The 17,558-nt window shown below is 40.3% G+C and overlaps 1 protein-coding gene across 1 annotated transcript in view; it reads right to left on the bottom strand.

The window, feature by feature from the left end:
• Positions 1 to 901: 901 nt before the first annotated feature.
• The window catches only part of gdap2 (ganglioside induced differentiation associated protein 2), a 38,575-nt gene continuing 21,918 nt past the window's right edge, over positions 902 to 17,558 (bottom strand). The window contains exons 12-15 of the mRNA XM_061053582.1: positions 10,661 to 10,715; positions 9,816 to 9,959; positions 2,591 to 5,086; positions 902 to 2,551 (exon numbers count right to left, since the gene is read on the bottom strand). Coding sequence (XP_060909565.1) covers positions 5,045 to 5,086; positions 9,816 to 9,959; positions 10,661 to 10,715 — 241 coding nt within the window. The 3' untranslated portion in view covers positions 902 to 2,551; positions 2,591 to 5,044. The remainder of the gene's footprint in view (positions 2,552 to 2,590; positions 5,087 to 9,815; positions 9,960 to 10,660; positions 10,716 to 17,558) is intronic.

Below are 17,558 nucleotides of genomic sequence, written 5' to 3'. Positions count from 1 at the left end.
CCCTTTACTTCTTTTTGATAATGTAGTGAATGGGATGTACAGCCATGTTTACCACTCCGTTCTTCTTCATTACCTTTTCACTTTTAGTCCGACTTCATCGTATCAGAACACAGCAGCTGAAGGCGGTTTCAGCTTGTAAGTCTTCTTCCAGAAAACAGTCACCCAGAACCGTTTGAACTGAACGCCACGGGAGGATCCATGAAAACGCCTCGCACGTACGCTCTATTTTAAGAAAGATTTTCACTTCACAGAAGCTTGGCTGCAGCACGGACTCAACGTTCTCCAACACGTTTCAGCCGACTCTGTTGGACTCCTCAGCTTGACGTTACACAGAAATATTTCACAACTTCTTTCTCCTTTCATCACCTATCAGCTGTGAGTGATAGAGTTCATTTTCCCTTTCTGGATGGTTGGAATTCAGCGTGGTTAATGTGCACAGTATTCCAAGTACATCGGCGTAAATGCACAACATATGCCTCTTCATGTGTTTTTGATTCATCCCTGCAAAGAATTCAAAGTGCTGCGGCTGATGTTACAAATGTCATGACGGTCCAGTTGACTTTTTAATTAGAGCTCATTTAGTTGATTTAAGTCAAAATGAATGGTGCGCTGGTTAGAGAGCATGTACAAATGCTGAAGTCCTTACAGCAGGCGGCCCAGGTTCCAATCCGACCTGTGGCTCCTTTCTCGCTGGTCATTCCTCACTCTCTCCTGCCCCGATTTCCAACTCCGTCCTCCGTCCTCTCTCCCCAATTAAAGGCAAAAGAGCCCCAAAATAAATCTGAACGTTAAAATGAAATTCAAACATAAACCCCAATGCAGCAACTCAGACAACTTTTCTCCCCTCCTCGTTTATTTCTTTTCGGCTCTGACCCCAAATTAAAGACTCTCAACATCCAAATCAATATTTCATACATGTGTTTTTATTTGTACATTTTCACCTTTACAGAAGAAAAAAATCATTTGAATCAGTGTTTATAAAAAACAAACGGACAGAAGAGGAAGTGTGAACACAAATCCCTGAAGGAGTTTCTGACACTCGACCCTCCTGTCATCGCTTTGAAATCACACACAGAAAAAAAACAAGACATTCCCAGGATGTCAATATTTGGCTCATCATTTCTGTACATTCATGACAGAGTTCAGACGAAGGGGAAGCACAATCGTAGAGTTACATTAGATTTACTCCAGATTCATCTTTATGACATTTTCAGACTTTAAATCTTATTTTTGTAAGCGCATCAGGGGCCTTTATTATGTTGTGGTGATGAAAATCAGTGTTTTTATTTCTTCTCTGTCATTGGTTCACCTGACTGGATGGGACCTCTGTTTTTATTATTAAGACTTAAAGGCAGTTTTACAGCTCGACTGCATTTCCAGTACAGGTTGATTGATTGTTTATTCTTTTTTTTTTGGAGTACAATCGATTAAATGTCTCTGAACCACTGGCTCATCAAGTCTCCCAGACGATCAAATCTACAAAACACAACATTGTGTAAGTTACACTCTAAGAGGAAGTTTCCAGCTAAAGTCTGTTTGGTCCGTACCGTCATGCTTCTGTGTCAGGATTTCTAAATTAAAGATGCCTCTGTTAGGACGTCCATGTTTGAGCTTTGAGCAGGACGAGCAGCGAGAGTTCGTTTCTCTCCTGAAGAGCTGAAATGATTTAAAGATGTGCAGATGACTGAGGTGCAGAGTGTGTGGAAATACAGCAGCGTGCCCGGTGACGACAGAACTACACGGTGAGAGTGACTCGACATGATTGTGATAATGTTACCTGTTGGACAGATCAGGTCTGCTTTAAAGTTTAGACAAAGACAGGAATGTTAGAGAATGTTTGTTTTGATTTGTAATCCCCTGTCATGAAGGTAAACACCTCCAGTGAAATCAAACATTTTTACATTGTCAAGAAGAAACTAACTGTGCAAACAAAAAGGAAATCAGGGACTAACATGATAAACAGGAACAAATAAATCTCATGCTGCAGGCGGCTTTGTTACACAAATACAAACAATTCCAGATTTTATCTTCTGGACTAAAGGGATTTTTTCAGCTTCTCTCTATTTGATGTATTCGGTTTCAGACCTTCATTAACCTTCACTTTGAAGGATCTTTAAAACTTGTCTTTTTAACTTTTTTTCAACTGAACAACTTATGAATCATCTGCAGTTTAACTGTTGATATAAATAATCAAAAGTGACAAGCGTAGCAACAATTGATTACTTTTTGCTTTTATTTTCCGTAAATCTGAAGAACATGTTCAAGAAGGTTGATTCTTTTTTGAGCCTGTAAAAGCTTCTTTTTACAAACCAACATTTGAAAAGTTGTAAACCCCAACATTTAGGAAGCTGGAAGCAGAAAATGTTTGGAGTCTTTCTGCAAAAAAAGGCAGAACGGATTAACAGTTAATGACAATAGTTAGTCTGTAATTAGCATCTATAAAAAAGAATGAATACTGACTTATTCATAGAGGATTTTTATGAGGGGGGAAGAGAATTCAGCTGATTCTTACGAGGGTTGGAATGACCCAAACATCAGCTTTCATTGTTTCCTGTTTGAGTTTTCTCGTGATTGAGACATTGAGTTTAACCAAAAGACATCAGAGGAAACAAGCGGCTGAATGTGACAAGACTAAATGTAACATGAGACATGAGACAGAAAAGACAAACAGACAATACATGAGTGCAGTACTTGAATATTATTTGATGTATAATCTCCTGACCGCCTCGTTGAGTCATACAGCTGTGAGTTACATCTGCAGAAAACAAAAACCTTCATCCTGACATGAAGGCCGACTTTACAATTGTTAGATCTCCCTCCACAGAAAGAGGCCTTAATGATCGAGGCAGATGATTGATTGTTCTATTTTAAATACATCTTGATTCATCTACAAGTTTGAAGAAATGAAAAAATGCCCATAATGTTTAAAACAAACAACAACCTGGTGACATCCAGACAAGTTTTCTATTTTCTGTGCAACCAAACGTCCAAAAAGAACTTAAATAATAAAAATGCAAAAAGAGAAAAAAGCAGCAGATTGTCGAGTTTCAGTCTTGGGCCAAAAGATTAACAATCAATCAAATGTGTAATTAACTACTGAAGATTAATTTCCTCCAGATCGACTGTTCAATTATAGAAGCTTTACTTTTTACAAGATTAGTGAGAAAAAGTTCAAAATGTGATTCCCTGCTGCCTTCAAGACCCACCGTTAAGTGGGAAATTACAAAATCCCTGCATGGAGAAAGGCAACGAAGAAGCTGGCAAAGTTCAGACTCAAAGTGGAGTCAAAGAATACGGATGTGATGAAGATGTCAGATGCATGACAACGAGAAGAGCATCACTTTTCATTCCCAACACGTTGACTTAAATCCACCAACAAGCTTTGAGTTGATATTGAGTTTAAAGGATAGGTAAAGATGTTAGCTAAAGGGGATAAATGTCCCGTTTGTGTATTTATCATGATCTCAAACTTCTGTTTAAAAGTGAGGAACATAATCCTTAAAGCACCTTTAAACTTCACTAAATGACAAGTTTCATGTTTTTGTGCAAAATGAACGAAGCAGAACGTGTTTCTGTTTGAGTTTGATGTTCATCCCATCTTCAGACTTTGTGCTCAAACAAACTTAAGTGGCACAGAAGTAGCTTTTCATTTAACGTGCAAATATGAGGCTGGTATCAATCTCCAAACTATTCCTTTAGATCTCTTAAAGGAAGAATGTGCGACATGTTACACGTTAATACAGCAGAAATCCAGTATATCGTCTGTAAATGTCTCTCTGAGTCATGACTGTCTACAATGAGTGAGAAGCTCGAGTCCCGCTGGCTGTGTTGTTGTCAGAGCCGTGTTTACATAAAATATAATATAATATAAAAGCTGTTTTAGTCAAAGACTAGAGAGAAGAAGAACATACTCATTGCTTATTGGGATGTCATGTAAGTGTTTTTAGATCACAGCCATTCTGTGTCAATTAATGTGCAATATGACGCTACGAGCTAACTAAAGTGTGCTAACATTAGCATGCTAACACAACAATGCAGGACACAGGCCATTGCAGCTCGAGCCAAGGACAATTTTGTCAACCGCTTATAGTGGTTAATTATGGTGTGTTCTAATTGATAACTCCTTCATGTGAACGTGAGTGGAAAGGGGGTTGGAGGTGTGCCGCTGGAGGAGAGCGGAGGCTTCAGAATAGCGGAGGTGTGGCCTAACAGCAGTTTGTTTTGGTTTCATGCTGGTGCTCAAGGGCGACATCTGCTGGTTTCAAAAGTTGCACATTCTTCCTTTAACTGAAACATTGTTTGATTGTTTGGTGTGATTTCAAAATCCAATGTTGTATGATACCAAGCTAGCTCAAATTAGATGTAATTAGCCGTTGCACAAGTAGCAGGGTTTTTTTTTTCTAAACATTAATTATTCTTGCCTCGGGGGTTTTCCAAATGTGTTTGCATGCGAAAGCAGAGGTTGTTATAATGAAGTACAAGGTGGGAAATTCCAGCTCGTGTAAAAAAAACTCGATTACTCTTCACTTCACCCGATGCTTCATGCCGTCCTGTATGGTGCGGCCCGGAACGAGACGGGACTCCAGACAGACGTCACCTTCCTCCAGCATACGAAGAGTGTGACAGTATTCTGAGACATGGGCGAGGACGTCTGATACGACCACACGATGGAAAAGGCTTTGAGTAAACTGTCGGACGTGACATTACGCTTCATATTTAGGGATTTTTGAGGAAACTGCAGAATAAGAACTCCCAGTGTAAGGCATAATCCAGAAACCAAACCAGATCCACAAATAGTCGTCGGTGGTGAGAGAGAGTGACCGCTGGCCGGGCCTCACGCTGCTAAAAGTGGGCGGAGGCGGTTAATTTTGTCCTTTTGGCAGAAGCAGAACAAAAGGAGAGTTTCCCTCAGTATGGTTCAGAGCTTCAAGCGGAGGTTAGGAGTTCAGACCACACTGGAAACACCACGTCCATAAACTGCTTCCATTTGGCCCGACTGACAGCTCCCTCGTCTAACCCAGCAGGGAGGTCTGATGGTCTCCTGTCACAGACCTGAAGACTGGGAGGGATTCTGGGGTCCATTGATCTGAAACAGAGGAAGAGAAAAGGGTTTATAACAGAAGATAAACCATGCCTGCGATTGAAAAACAGACTAAACATTCAAGTCTTGAAATATCGCCAAAGAAAAGGTTCTCATGAAAGCTTTCTTGAAACATGAAAGTGGGGTTTAATTACCTGAAGTTTTAGTCTCTTAACCAAACTGAGCAGCCTTTGTTGAACAATAGAGACACCAGAATGACTTGGTTAGCTTTAAGAAAAGATCATTGTTTAGGCTAAAAGAACAAGACAATGGTGAGTTGTTCTTTCACGAAGTTTAAAAGCCAGGTCTCAGAAATATAGGTCCTCAATTTAGCCCATTTTTTCACCTCTTCATTCTCTCTACGTGGACTTTGTCGCTAAAAAACTCAGTAAAAACTTCAAGAGTTTTCCAAATCAAGGATAACTATAAAGACGCAGTCATGATAGAGATGAGGATATAAAGCTCTCACCAGTCCTGGATCATGATGGCTATCATCTTTCAATGAGGGGAGGAAATGGCCAACTTATTAAAGGTGTAGCTGGCGGCTCGCGTTAAAAGACGCCCGGCTAGGACTTCCTTTTTGTTTGTTACCTGTGTTTACAGTTTGACTTGCAAGGATTGTCATAAGCACCTGCATCCAAAAATCTGCACAGCGTCTTCACAGCGGGAGAAGGGCGGGGGGGGGGGGGTCTCCTGAGGTAAGACGTGACGTAAAAAAAAAAAAAAGGTTGGGGAAGTAGCGGACGAAGCAACAGAGTCCGCTATATGACGCTATTAAGAGAATATCTGCCTTTATATCAATGCTACGTGTAGTTCAACAGAATCCCAATGACAACAAAAACGTGGAGAAGAACAGAAAACAGAATGCAGCCGTTTAAATGCGTGCACAGAGATTGTTGCATACAGTCTATGCACTGTGCAGCAGTCACAGGATATAAACGTCGCCGCCCCGTGTCACTGACTTGAGGTGAATTCAGGAGAAACTCCGGGTGAAGTCCGAGAGAAAACTCACACAAACATCTCCTCCTGCAAACTTCAGGAGTTTTTCAGGAGTTTTCTGCAAGTGTGAAATTTTTTTTTGTTGTTTTTTGTTGTGATCAAAACACTTTCATATCATCCCCTTTAAGTTTGAGAACATGATAGCATGCTTAACATAAACACATGCATCAGAAATGAAGTAAGTTTTCTCATCTGATGTGAGCTCTCTTTTAGCTCCGTTTTGGTTTGACCAACTTCTGAAGGAAACATGAGGCTGTAAATCTGCCGAATGAAACGCTGCACCTTTCTCTCCAGATATTGACTAACTGTGTCTGTTTGGAGCCAAAACAGAACTTTGAAAGCAGTGACACTGGATGATTAAATTGAGAATCTTTAATTGTTAAACTTTGCTGTAAAGTCAATATGAAGCTCTACAAAGCAAGCCGAGCTGTATATGTTACTGCACATCATCTTTGTCTTAGAGTTCCTCTCTGCTTTGTGGTCGTAGAAACGCTGACATGACAACTTGTCAGATTTATATCTATATCATATCTCCTCGGGTTAATTCAAAGAACTGCACTCACAGCGTATCTGTGATGTCGAGTGTTTACTGTTTTTCTCTGAATCAGGCTTCATTTAAATGAACTAAAGGAACCAGTGTTTCCTGGACTGTTTCCAGCGGCATGGTAATTCAGCCCAGCAGAGCAAACGGACACGTGTTGATATGAAAGTTATTGCCCAGTTCATTGGCTCGCTGCAGTGCTGAGAAAGAGGGAAATACAGCATACTACGGCTCAAGAGGAATCAAGCTCTTTGTGTTCACATACTGGTGGTTAAGTTCTCTGAAAGACACCGAGGCTGACCTTTGAAACAGTTTCTTTTAAGTGAACACTGACAGCAGCAGCACAGAATCTTAATAGTGATCAGACAGAGGTAGGAACTCTGCGTCTGACTAAAACAGTAATTACTTCTGACTCAAGGGCAAATATAGGTCACAGCGCTGCACCTTTAAATGTCCCATTTCACTTTAAAAAAAAAAACTCCAAGACGGCTCAGTTGACGAGTCAAAAGTAAAAGGTTCCCTTTAGCTGCTTTCATTTAGTTTTGATCCACAGTGAGTTCCTTTTTCTGTGGTTGAGTTCATGTCATAACCTTCAACAGGAGCATTAACCATTGTTTCATACTCAGGTAGCTCCTGGTCAGTCTACCTGTGATTGTTATTATGACATCATGGATAATAAACAGATCTGCTATGGAGAAAATGAATGGGATTTTAAATTCTAGAACCACACTGTTGAGCTCTATTAGGGCCCGACCAATATGGATTTATGTGGCCGATACCGATATCTCTAATGGGGAGAGATATGATGTTTGCTGTAATCCATATAGCGCCCTCTGCTGGTGACAGCCAGAAAGAGAACTGCAAGTGTAACAGAAATATACTCAAATTAAATTTGACTGGTAAAATAAATCTCTTAAAGAGCCCATATTATGCCCTTTTTGGGGTTTGTATATTTAATCTATGTACCTACTTTTGTACGTTCACAATAGCTAAAGTCTGAAAAAAGTGTCTGTTTTCATGTACTGCTCCTCCTTGCTCCCTCTACGCTCTGAGTCCGTCAGCTGCACTCTGTTGAGCCCACACTGTTAGACCCCACGTGGGCCAAGTCTGCTCTGATTGGTCTGCTGATCCGCTCTGTCGTTATTGGTCAGTTGCTCAGCACGGTTCTCGGAAATGTCCCGCCTCTTTTACCATATTGGGAATGCAGCCACTGGCTCCGTCCGAGGAGAGCATAAACATTAGCACCTTAGCACTACTGTGCTGCCACGGGCTACGGCATATCGTGGGCGTGCCACAGAAGTTAACGGGCGTGCAACATGAGCTGCTGGACTTGCCACAACGAGCCAATGGGCTTATATCAGTGATCTCACACTGACAATGATGTCGGACTGACAAATTTTTATCGAGGGGGGCTAGAACCGAGTGTTACATGCGGCTAATGCTACAGCTAACAGGAGGACGTAGGAGAAGCTGCGTTTCCGCGGACTTTGAATTTTTGCACATAGATGTGCCTAAACATGCACAGGATACTTGGAAAACACACTAAAGAGCATATAAAACCAGAAAAAGCATAATATGGGACCTTTAATATCGGCGCATATCTGTGATAAAAGCAGCCAAATGATAGTCACTGGATATGATAATATCGGCTGATTAATCGGTCGGGCTCTACCCTAAAGTGTTGCTTTCACTACTGTTGAACTGTCATAGAAATTCAAATTAAGTCCCGCCTGGTGATAAATCATGCCATGCCATGACAGATTGTTGCATACATCATACCTCTCATGTGACCTTCAGCAAATCCTGTCAGAAGAATCCGAAACACAAAAGGTTTTTTTTATCTCAACTTGGCCTCCATTCTCATCCTCAATCCAAGATATGACCGAAGACGAGGCACATGTTTATACTTTTATCAGCCAACACAAACCTCACAAACCACAAAGTCAAAATACAGAGTCAGAAACAAGCCAATAACGGATCATAAAGGATACAAACACGACCACTGGATCTTTCATTTGTGTCCAAAGAACTGGACATGAAGACTTTCTGATGTTTTAATTTGACATATTTTTTCTTTTTAAACAAACTGGCTCGAATTCAAAACGGTCATGAACCTCAGTTTGGTGGTCTCAACGTTTCCTCCAGCAGCTCTGTGTCAGAGGTCGGTGTAAAAGAGAGACGTTTCATAAAGCTGCAGTTACTCATTTTTATCAGCACCAGAGTGTTTTTAAATCAAACGTCTGATATCAGCGAGTTCATTCAATCAACTTCACATCAGATCGCACATTTCAAAGAGAAATCAGCACAGAGTATTCTGGACGATCTCAGTTTAATTGAGGTTGTAGCACTCTGATGAATTGGTGTCATTTCTTAAGATGCACACATGCACGCTCACGCACAGAGTGAGTAAGTCATGCACTGATTGTTACTCCATTTCCTCTCCTCTGGTTTGCATCAGTAAGAAGAAGAAACATCAAACATGGATAAATTATCAAAGCTTTTCTCTGTAATGAATCTCTGCTCTGCTTCTCATCCTTTCATAAACAGCCAATGAAAAGGGTTTAAACAAAAAAACATATCTGTGTTTAGATTTGTTACGTGAGGACAAAAGGGAGTAATTTCATTAAAACACAATAAGCAGCAGGAGACATGCTGCGCTAAAACACGTGACTCTACATGACGACTGTGTTTGTTCTTTGCTTCTATGAACACAGAAATACAGAGAAGGAAGTTATTCATTTAAAGGCAGGGTTGGTAATTTTGGAAAACTAGCATGATTTTGAAAGTAGTATTCCCTCAGTGCTCTGTCTGCACCCACCCCCTCCCCTCTGTGCTCCCCCTAAAGCCACGCCCCTCACTAACATGCACGAACGCCGTTGCTCAAGAAGCGGACCTCAGCTCATCTCTCGCATTGTGCAGAAACTACGTCGTCTCATGTCTCATTCAGCGGTAAGTAAACTCAAAGTATGTGAGTGTGGCCTGCAGCACAAAGTTAAGGAAGTCGTGTCCTGATGTACTTTATCGCCAGCTGATGGCTAAACCTGAAGCTCGGGGAAGTTGACTGTTGCTCTCTGAGGCTACATCGTGGTCAGTTAAAAGTTCCATAAACAAACCAATGATCATCCATCTGATGTTAAATGTCAATGATTGAAAGTCATGATTACATTTAGTCCTAATGTGTGTTTTGATGCTCACCCGTGCGTCGTACTCCAGGACGAATGGAGGGATGTCGATCTGCTCAGGTCTGATGGCGGTGAAGAGCTGCTGCAGGTTGTCCAGGTAGCGAACCTTGTCTTTTATCCCAGACACGCTGAAGGTGGTGAAGAACCACGTCGAGACCTGGAGTGAAACCGTGAGAAGTTATCAGTTCATCGGTTATGGATAGACTTTGATCTCAAGATATTATTCCTTCAACAACTAACAAAGACAAAACAAAACTTCTAATAAAACAGCAGGACAAGTCTAATGCAACTTTAATGATCCCAGAGCGGAAGAACAGTAAAGAACAGGTCAAGTAAACAACAATGAAAAAGAAATAAACCAGAAAGCACTCAGAATGCAATCACTAACAAGACCGCAACATTTTCTAGATGTGTTATTCTGACAACAAACACGTACTTACTACACATCATGCATCAGGATCAGAGATGCACCGTGTTGGACAACATATTGGTTTTGGATAATTTTGTATATTTTGGAGATGTCAGGGCTTTTTCAAAACAAAAAAATATTTTGAAAAGAGTGAAGTAGATAAATAACCACTTTGGTATTTTAAGTGATTATGTTGCTCTACCGGGGCAAATGTTGTAGTGATTACGTGTTTTATTGTATTTTCACAATTTACTCATCATGGTGGGTAAGTTTGTCAACTCTGGATAAGAGTTCTCTGATCAAAGTTTAGTAGAAAGTCTCACACATAAAACCACAAAAAAAAAATTGTTTCACAAGAATGTATAAGATGCTAGAACAACTAGTTGATGAACAGAACAATCACAATTTATGCTAGTATCATTCTTTTTCAGTGTGCAACATAATCTTACCTTAGAGCGAAACGTTGGATGTACATAGTAGAAGGCCTTTAAATTCTTTTTGAACCTAAAAAACAAAAGACACAAAACCTCAGCACGTAACCCTTATATGACTCACTGTTTCTAAGAGACAACAGAGACATTAAATAGAGTGTGTGTTCAAATGAAGAGTATGACAGAGATGAAGTGAAGGGGATTCATTTCCTGAAACAGAATACAAGATGTGTGTGAGGTCACTGTATTTGCTGTCCCAAAGAATATTACTGTGTGTGCAGACAATCAGCTCCAAGTCATCCATCAGCATAGAAACACTGCACATTCTTTCAGCCTCTTACGCAGCACTCTAACTTTAACACATGTGCAGACTGTGAAGTATGTAAAGCTGATGTAATGCAATGAAATGTAAACTAAGACCTTCGCCTGGAGCATGTTTGCCTAAACTGTGTGGAGCTGGAAGAAGAAAGAAGATATACTTTATTAATGCCGTGAGGGGAAATTCAATTTTACACTCTGTTGTTGAGACATGCTGCACACACATAGGCTGAAATAAAAACATGCACACAGCAAGTGCTCCTGAGCTGGTGGGTAGGGGGTTCAGTGCCTTGCTCAAGAGCACCTCAGCAGCTTTTGACTGACTTCGATACTGTTAGAGAATTTAGAGATTAAAATGAAAGAATATCTGTGTCACAAAAGTGGTGTACCAAGTACGGAGTCAACCCCTTTATGAGAAGGTCTTTGATGCCCCAGAAGACTGTTCATAAAACTTTCATGCTAACATAGCACTTTATGTTGATAAGAATTGGGATGCCGGGGGCTGAGTGGTCAGGGAATGCACCCCATGTACAGAGGTTGTAGTCCTCAAAGTGGAAGGCACAGGATCAAATCTGACCTGTGGCTCCTTTGCTGCACGTCATTCCTCACTCTCTCTGTCCCTGATTTCTCATTCTATCTACTGTCCTATCTCTACAATAAAGGCATAAAAAGCCCGAAGAAATATTTAAAGGGGACATTTTATGAAAAATCTAATTTTACAATGTTTTTGAACAGTTATTCGAGTAACCTGAGTGTCTACAGACCCACAAAATGTGAAATAAACCCACCCAGTCCTTTGTTTTTGGTCTGCATAAAACTTACAACACAGAGAAAATGCTCTGTTTCAGGTTTGCTCTCTTTGTGACATCACAGTGGGATTCTGGTAAAAAAAAAAAAAAACCCAAAAAAACCTTCCCCCCTGGTATCTACACACATAGACTTCACCCCCCGCCTAGAGCAAAACTTTTTTGCTGGTCCGCCATTTTTATTCTCGCTAGTGAAGGAGGGATGTCTACGGGGAAAACTCAGGGTGGCTCATTGCATTTAAAGAGACACACACACCAAAACGGAGCGTTCTGAGAGAGCTGGTTTATACAGGGTCACAAACCTCCTCTGGTGCTTGATTCATGTTATATTTTGACCAAAGCACAGCACAGATGTTTCATTTAGACCACAGGGGACTGTTTGAAAAGGTGGAAGAGGGGGATAATATGTCATCTTTTATGTGATATGTCAGCATTTAACCCTTATACTAATGTAGAGGCAGTTTAGCATTTTGTCATAACAACATTTGTTGCTCACTCACTAACATGAGAGACAAATTAATCTCCATTCAAATATCACTTTAACTCTATCCCTTTGGCGTATATATCATTCTTAAATCAGCAAACTTGTCACTTTGAGATGATCCAACAAACAGTTCAGATTGTTATTATTCAACCGAATGAAGGTAAATGACTTTGTCAGCTGGATTTGGTTTTGTTACACTCTAAGAAGGTTTGTGATGTTAAAATTTTCCCTGTTGGGTTCATCCAGAGTTAAAACATTACAAAAACTAATGGATGGTTTATCATTCAAATTGGACAAGACATTGGTGGTCCAGAGAAAATGTATCCGAAATTAATCATTGTTTTAAGTTCTGAGGTTAACCTGATCCAGAGTCCTCTGGTGCCACGATGAAGTCCTGATTGACAAAATGGGATTCTTGACAAGATAATGTGAGTGGTAAGTAATGGCATGATTTCCATTATGGCCTCCAGTACCTCCAACAAATCAGACCGTTGACAGGTTATCTATAAATAAAGCTGTTCAATTCCAAATACAAATTATAATTTTGTATTATTTTAAATGCCAGAGCAAATGTTGGGCAAATGTTTCAGTTGTATCGTGTTTAATCCATAGTGGACAGATGCTTTGATGGGATAATTAATGGTTTGTTGATGGAAGCCAAAGCAAACTATTGTACAATGCCGCCCTGATCAGAACTATACATGAGAACCACGTTAGCTGAATTCCTGATCTTGTCCCTCATGGTGAGCCAAATCAGTCTGCAAGGAAAACTCATTTGAGTGACTTGTCTCCATGATCTCATGAGGTGAGGGATTGGAACAGAAGTAAAAAGACAGCTTCACCTTCTCAAAAACTTCCCTCTCCTTCAACAGTCTGGTTCGTTGTACCCTGGGCATCAGACAAATATGTGAGCAAATGTTTTTATTTTCTCTGGCTCCTACTTCTGGCCTTGTCACATTTTGACAGATTTCCATCAAACTTCATTTAGGTCAGGCCAATTACAAACGTACCCAATATGGGGGTGGATTAAAGTGCTTTAAAGGCCATTTTGTAAACACCCAAGGTGGTAGCTGTTGAAGTAGAAGCCATACTAATTGGGGGTTGTGAATAGTTCCCTTGCCAAACAGCCCAGTGCCACATCACGTTTCATGGCTTTGATTTGTTGTTGGTATTCAAATTATCATTAAACAATGTCCAAGGTATATCACTGCAATGTTATTCTGTTTTGGGGTTGGTTGGGTGAGGGTGAGATGTTTTTTTAAGACAGGTCTCAATGATGTTAGAGGGATCAATGTGGAATGACTGCCATCGATATGCAACCGGCTACGACATTATTAATTGGGCTAGACCTTGGTTGCCATGTCCACAGGGATTTTTGTCTCTCCCTTTATTGATAAAGCCTCTTGGAAATCAAAAATGAACTCCTTTACTAGGGACAATACACAGTCCTGACACAGCAGGGAGCAACCCACCATTATATGGCAAAGACCCATGAACTGAGAGTAGGAAGTGCTGACCCTAAACCCAAACACTTCACCCTCGGCTGCAAACCACCCTAATGTGTGTTGGAGATCATGGTCCATTAAAGCAAGAAAACCACATTATTGGCTTACAGCAGCAGATACGATAATTACATCCAGACAATTATGCACAGTATAAGTAAAGAGACCAACATACATTATTATAAGAAAATCTAAAGAAAATACCTGACCTGCCGTGGGAGCTTGGTTTTACCAATCAGTTTAGTCAAAAACAGCAGAGTAGGAACAGATCCAGCAGGCTTTAAAAAGCATGAGAAAGGTCAACCAGTTAGGGGTGGATTGAAAGTGACCATTTACAGATATGGTCATAGCCATCTTTCAAAGGGACTAGATGCAATCCTGAGGTAACCGAGCCAATACAAGCCAGTTAAGATAGTGTTTTCCTAATATTTGGAAGCAAGTTTCAGCTTTCTTGTCTAAAAGATGGGGGGGGCACTTCAATCCTTTCTGCCAGTCCCAGATTTACATATGACAGTAATACCAAAGCAGGCCTATGACACAGACCTTCAGGGTAAATCTTTAACATCAACAAACCAAAGCTGATTTTATTTATTTATTATGAAATTATCAAAAAACAAATAGACTGAATGATGTTAATAGTCAAGTCATCTATAATCCACTCAGCACTGGTGGTGGAGAATTGGCAGTCTATTTCATGGCAGTACAATGACAATAACCTGCCACATTTGCAACAGTTTGTACTGTCAAGCCAAACACAGATTAGGGTGGTCTGGCAGTGGTAAGAGTCATCTGTTCATATAAGAAAAAACAACTGGCCAACAGTGGGAGAAATCTGATCTTTTCGTTGACAGACGAACTCAAGAGATGAATCAGAAGTACTAAACAATGATGTGGGGCTCCAGCTCTGGTCCAATGCTGGACCCCTTGTGGACCAAAATAAAGATCAGAATCAAAGGCTCATCTGTTGCCTCAAGAAAGCATTCATCATATCCCCCACTTAGCCTGACAGCTTTGGAAAACTTGTGGTCATTTTTGGCTTTAGTCTGCTGGTTAGATTGTCTGGAGCCTAAATGCATCTGCAGCAAATCAATGTCTCGATTGGTTAAACATGCAGGACATGCCAGGACAAGGTTAAAGGTTCCATTGCCTATAAAGATCAACACTGCCATGCCGAGCCAAAAGTGAAGTTACTGCTTGGGAAGGGAAAGTTATAAAGTAAGACTTGCTTAATATTAGCAGATGAAGGTTGGCTGTTGAGTTAAGTATTACATTTTGGGAGACTACAGGACATTGACAGGGGTTGACCCCCTTTGGATCAAGCTTTAAGTGACCTTTAGCTCTCAGAGCTGGCTCCATTGGTCCCTAGGGCTTGTCTGTTGATACATTCCATATAAAACCAACCTTTTAAAAAAATTAGCAATGGAATAAGAGTAGAGGATGATTGCTTACAAAGACATTGGGAGACACCAAGACTAGGTCACTGCTAATGACAAATGTCTCAGAAGAAACAAGATCTTTGTTTTTTCTGCTACTTTTTCCTACAAGCAAAGTGCAAATCCAGGACAAAACTTGTACAGATAAACAAAAGCATCATCTTTAAAATATTACAGTCAGCAAGTTGGCGACTGCCGTACCATGGCTAATTGCAGTGTAACCAGCACGAATTTTAATAATAAGGTTTCATGAGACAAAGCTTAAAGTTTGTACAGCGTATGGGGAATTTTAAATAAACTTGACATTTTAAGGTGATTAGTGTTTCATCCTGAGCTGCGTAAGCTCGTGGTTATTGTTGATGACATGAATGGGGGTTCCTTGTTCCAATGAAAGAGGAAACTGAATGAAGGTGTCTTCATTCATATTTCATGTTGATTGTATGAATGGGGCATTTTGGGTAGCTTCCTTTTTTGTTTACTCTCTTAAAATTCTGAAATATACTTCCTGAATCAAAGCACTACAGCAGTATATATACGTCTCATGTAAAATAAAGAGCAAACATCAGGGATATCTTCCTACATTTCTTGTTTAAGGGCCTGACTAAAGGCTCCAGACAGAAAAGGTTTGATGAAACTAACTGAATGACCATTCTCTGAAGGAACCCGGGGGTTGAGAGGTGCATAATGACTGAATGGAGTTTCCCACCAACACAGGAAGTTTGCTTGGTTGTGGTTACTAGAAACTAGAAAGACAGCAAGTGTAATAACCTCATTTGGCCCTGCCATTTTTTTCTTTTGTTTAGTTTCTGCCTTTTTGTGGATGCCTAAATGTTCTATATACAACAACGTTATTTGGCTTCAAAGCTTTAATAATGAAATAGTGAACTGTGGCTTAAACACTAAAGAAAAAATCCAGTATGTTAATGCTTACATTAGGGCTGGACCTGAATATTCGGCTATTCGTTCGTCGGGTAGGCAATCGATTATTAATTTAGTGATTTGAATATTCGTTATTTTCTTTTATTTGGGGTTACCTGATATTCGTATCCTCACAGTGGTCAGTGAACGTCACACTTCAGTTCACCTTGGCCGTTAAAGGGGAGACAAAATGCCGAAGACTTCAGCTGTGTTGGAACACTTTAAATTAAGTGAAGACAAGACAAAGGCAATGTGCCAAATATGTAATTTGAAACTGGCCTACCATGGACAAGCATGAAAAGTCACCCGAATGCTGTAAGTAGTTTGCTATATTTTGACGGTACAAAAAACCGAGACCATACTAGCTAGCAAACCTAGCTTAGCTTAGCCTTAACCTTTGCTTGGCGCCGTGCCACTCATCATCTGACCGCTTGTGTTCGTTTCCTCTTTAGACACTAGAATCTGAAATGCATTTTTTTCTCCAAATGCCTTGTTGCATCAAATGAGAACTCTCTAACATTACAGCAAAGACATTTTCCTCCATTCAGCTGGACATATTTGTGGTATATTCAAAGAGAATCAAACACTCCTTGGCTGCAGACAGTGAATTCAGCACAGCGCCCGATTGAGTTTCAAGTATCCCATTTCAGTAGATAACACAGAACTGTGGGGTCTATTTTGGTGGCTTGTTGAAACTCTAAACAGTTCTGGTTTTCTTTTGCAGGATGTGGTGGCTCCTATTTGACTTCACATCATCCGTAGTTATTTATCTCAGACTGCAAACAGAGGGATGAAATGTTATTCAACATCTGACACCATGTGTAAAGTATTTGATGTCCAAATATTGTCTATTTGATGACACAGTGTATTCACAGTCTTGGACTTTTTCTTAACAAGATCAGACAAAGGGTTGACTTTCTGACTGCATCTGTTCCAGGGATAAATAACATCATCCACATATTGATCTTAAGATGTTTGTTTCACGTTTGCAATGAAATACATGTTGCCACAATAAGATAACTTGTCTGTATGCTGTTTAGATTTAATGTAAAACACAGTAAAGTAAATGGGCTATCCATTGCATTTCAACATTCTTCAGCATTTTGTCTATTTGGAGCTGTAATTGGAGGAGCTACTGAATCCATATCTTCAAATTTAACGCCTGTTTAACTTCAAGTTCTGTAAGTGATATGTATGAAAGGCCTGTCCTGAGCTAAAGGATCTTCTTTCCAAACTGTGAACCCTTTGATTAAGGCTGAGTCGCCGCCAAACACATCACCCAAAGCACGCGCTCCCAGTTTGGGTTTCCTGCTCCAAATATGGCCGCCAGATTTCCAAAACCCATGGAGAAGCAAAAACATTTCACAGCTCGTTTTGCTTTTCCAAAAAGTCAAAACACGGTTACCTTGGCCGTGTCATACTGTTGCATTAACAATGTATCTGAACTTTGATGCA

This window comes from Labrus mixtus, chromosome 13 (assembly GCF_963584025.1).
Source record: "Labrus mixtus chromosome 13, fLabMix1.1, whole genome shotgun sequence".
Taxonomy (NCBI): Eukaryota; Metazoa; Chordata; class Actinopteri; order Labriformes; family Labridae; genus Labrus; species Labrus mixtus.
The sequence above is the reverse complement of the archived record's forward strand: the minus strand, read 5'-3'. Positions and strand labels throughout refer to the sequence as shown.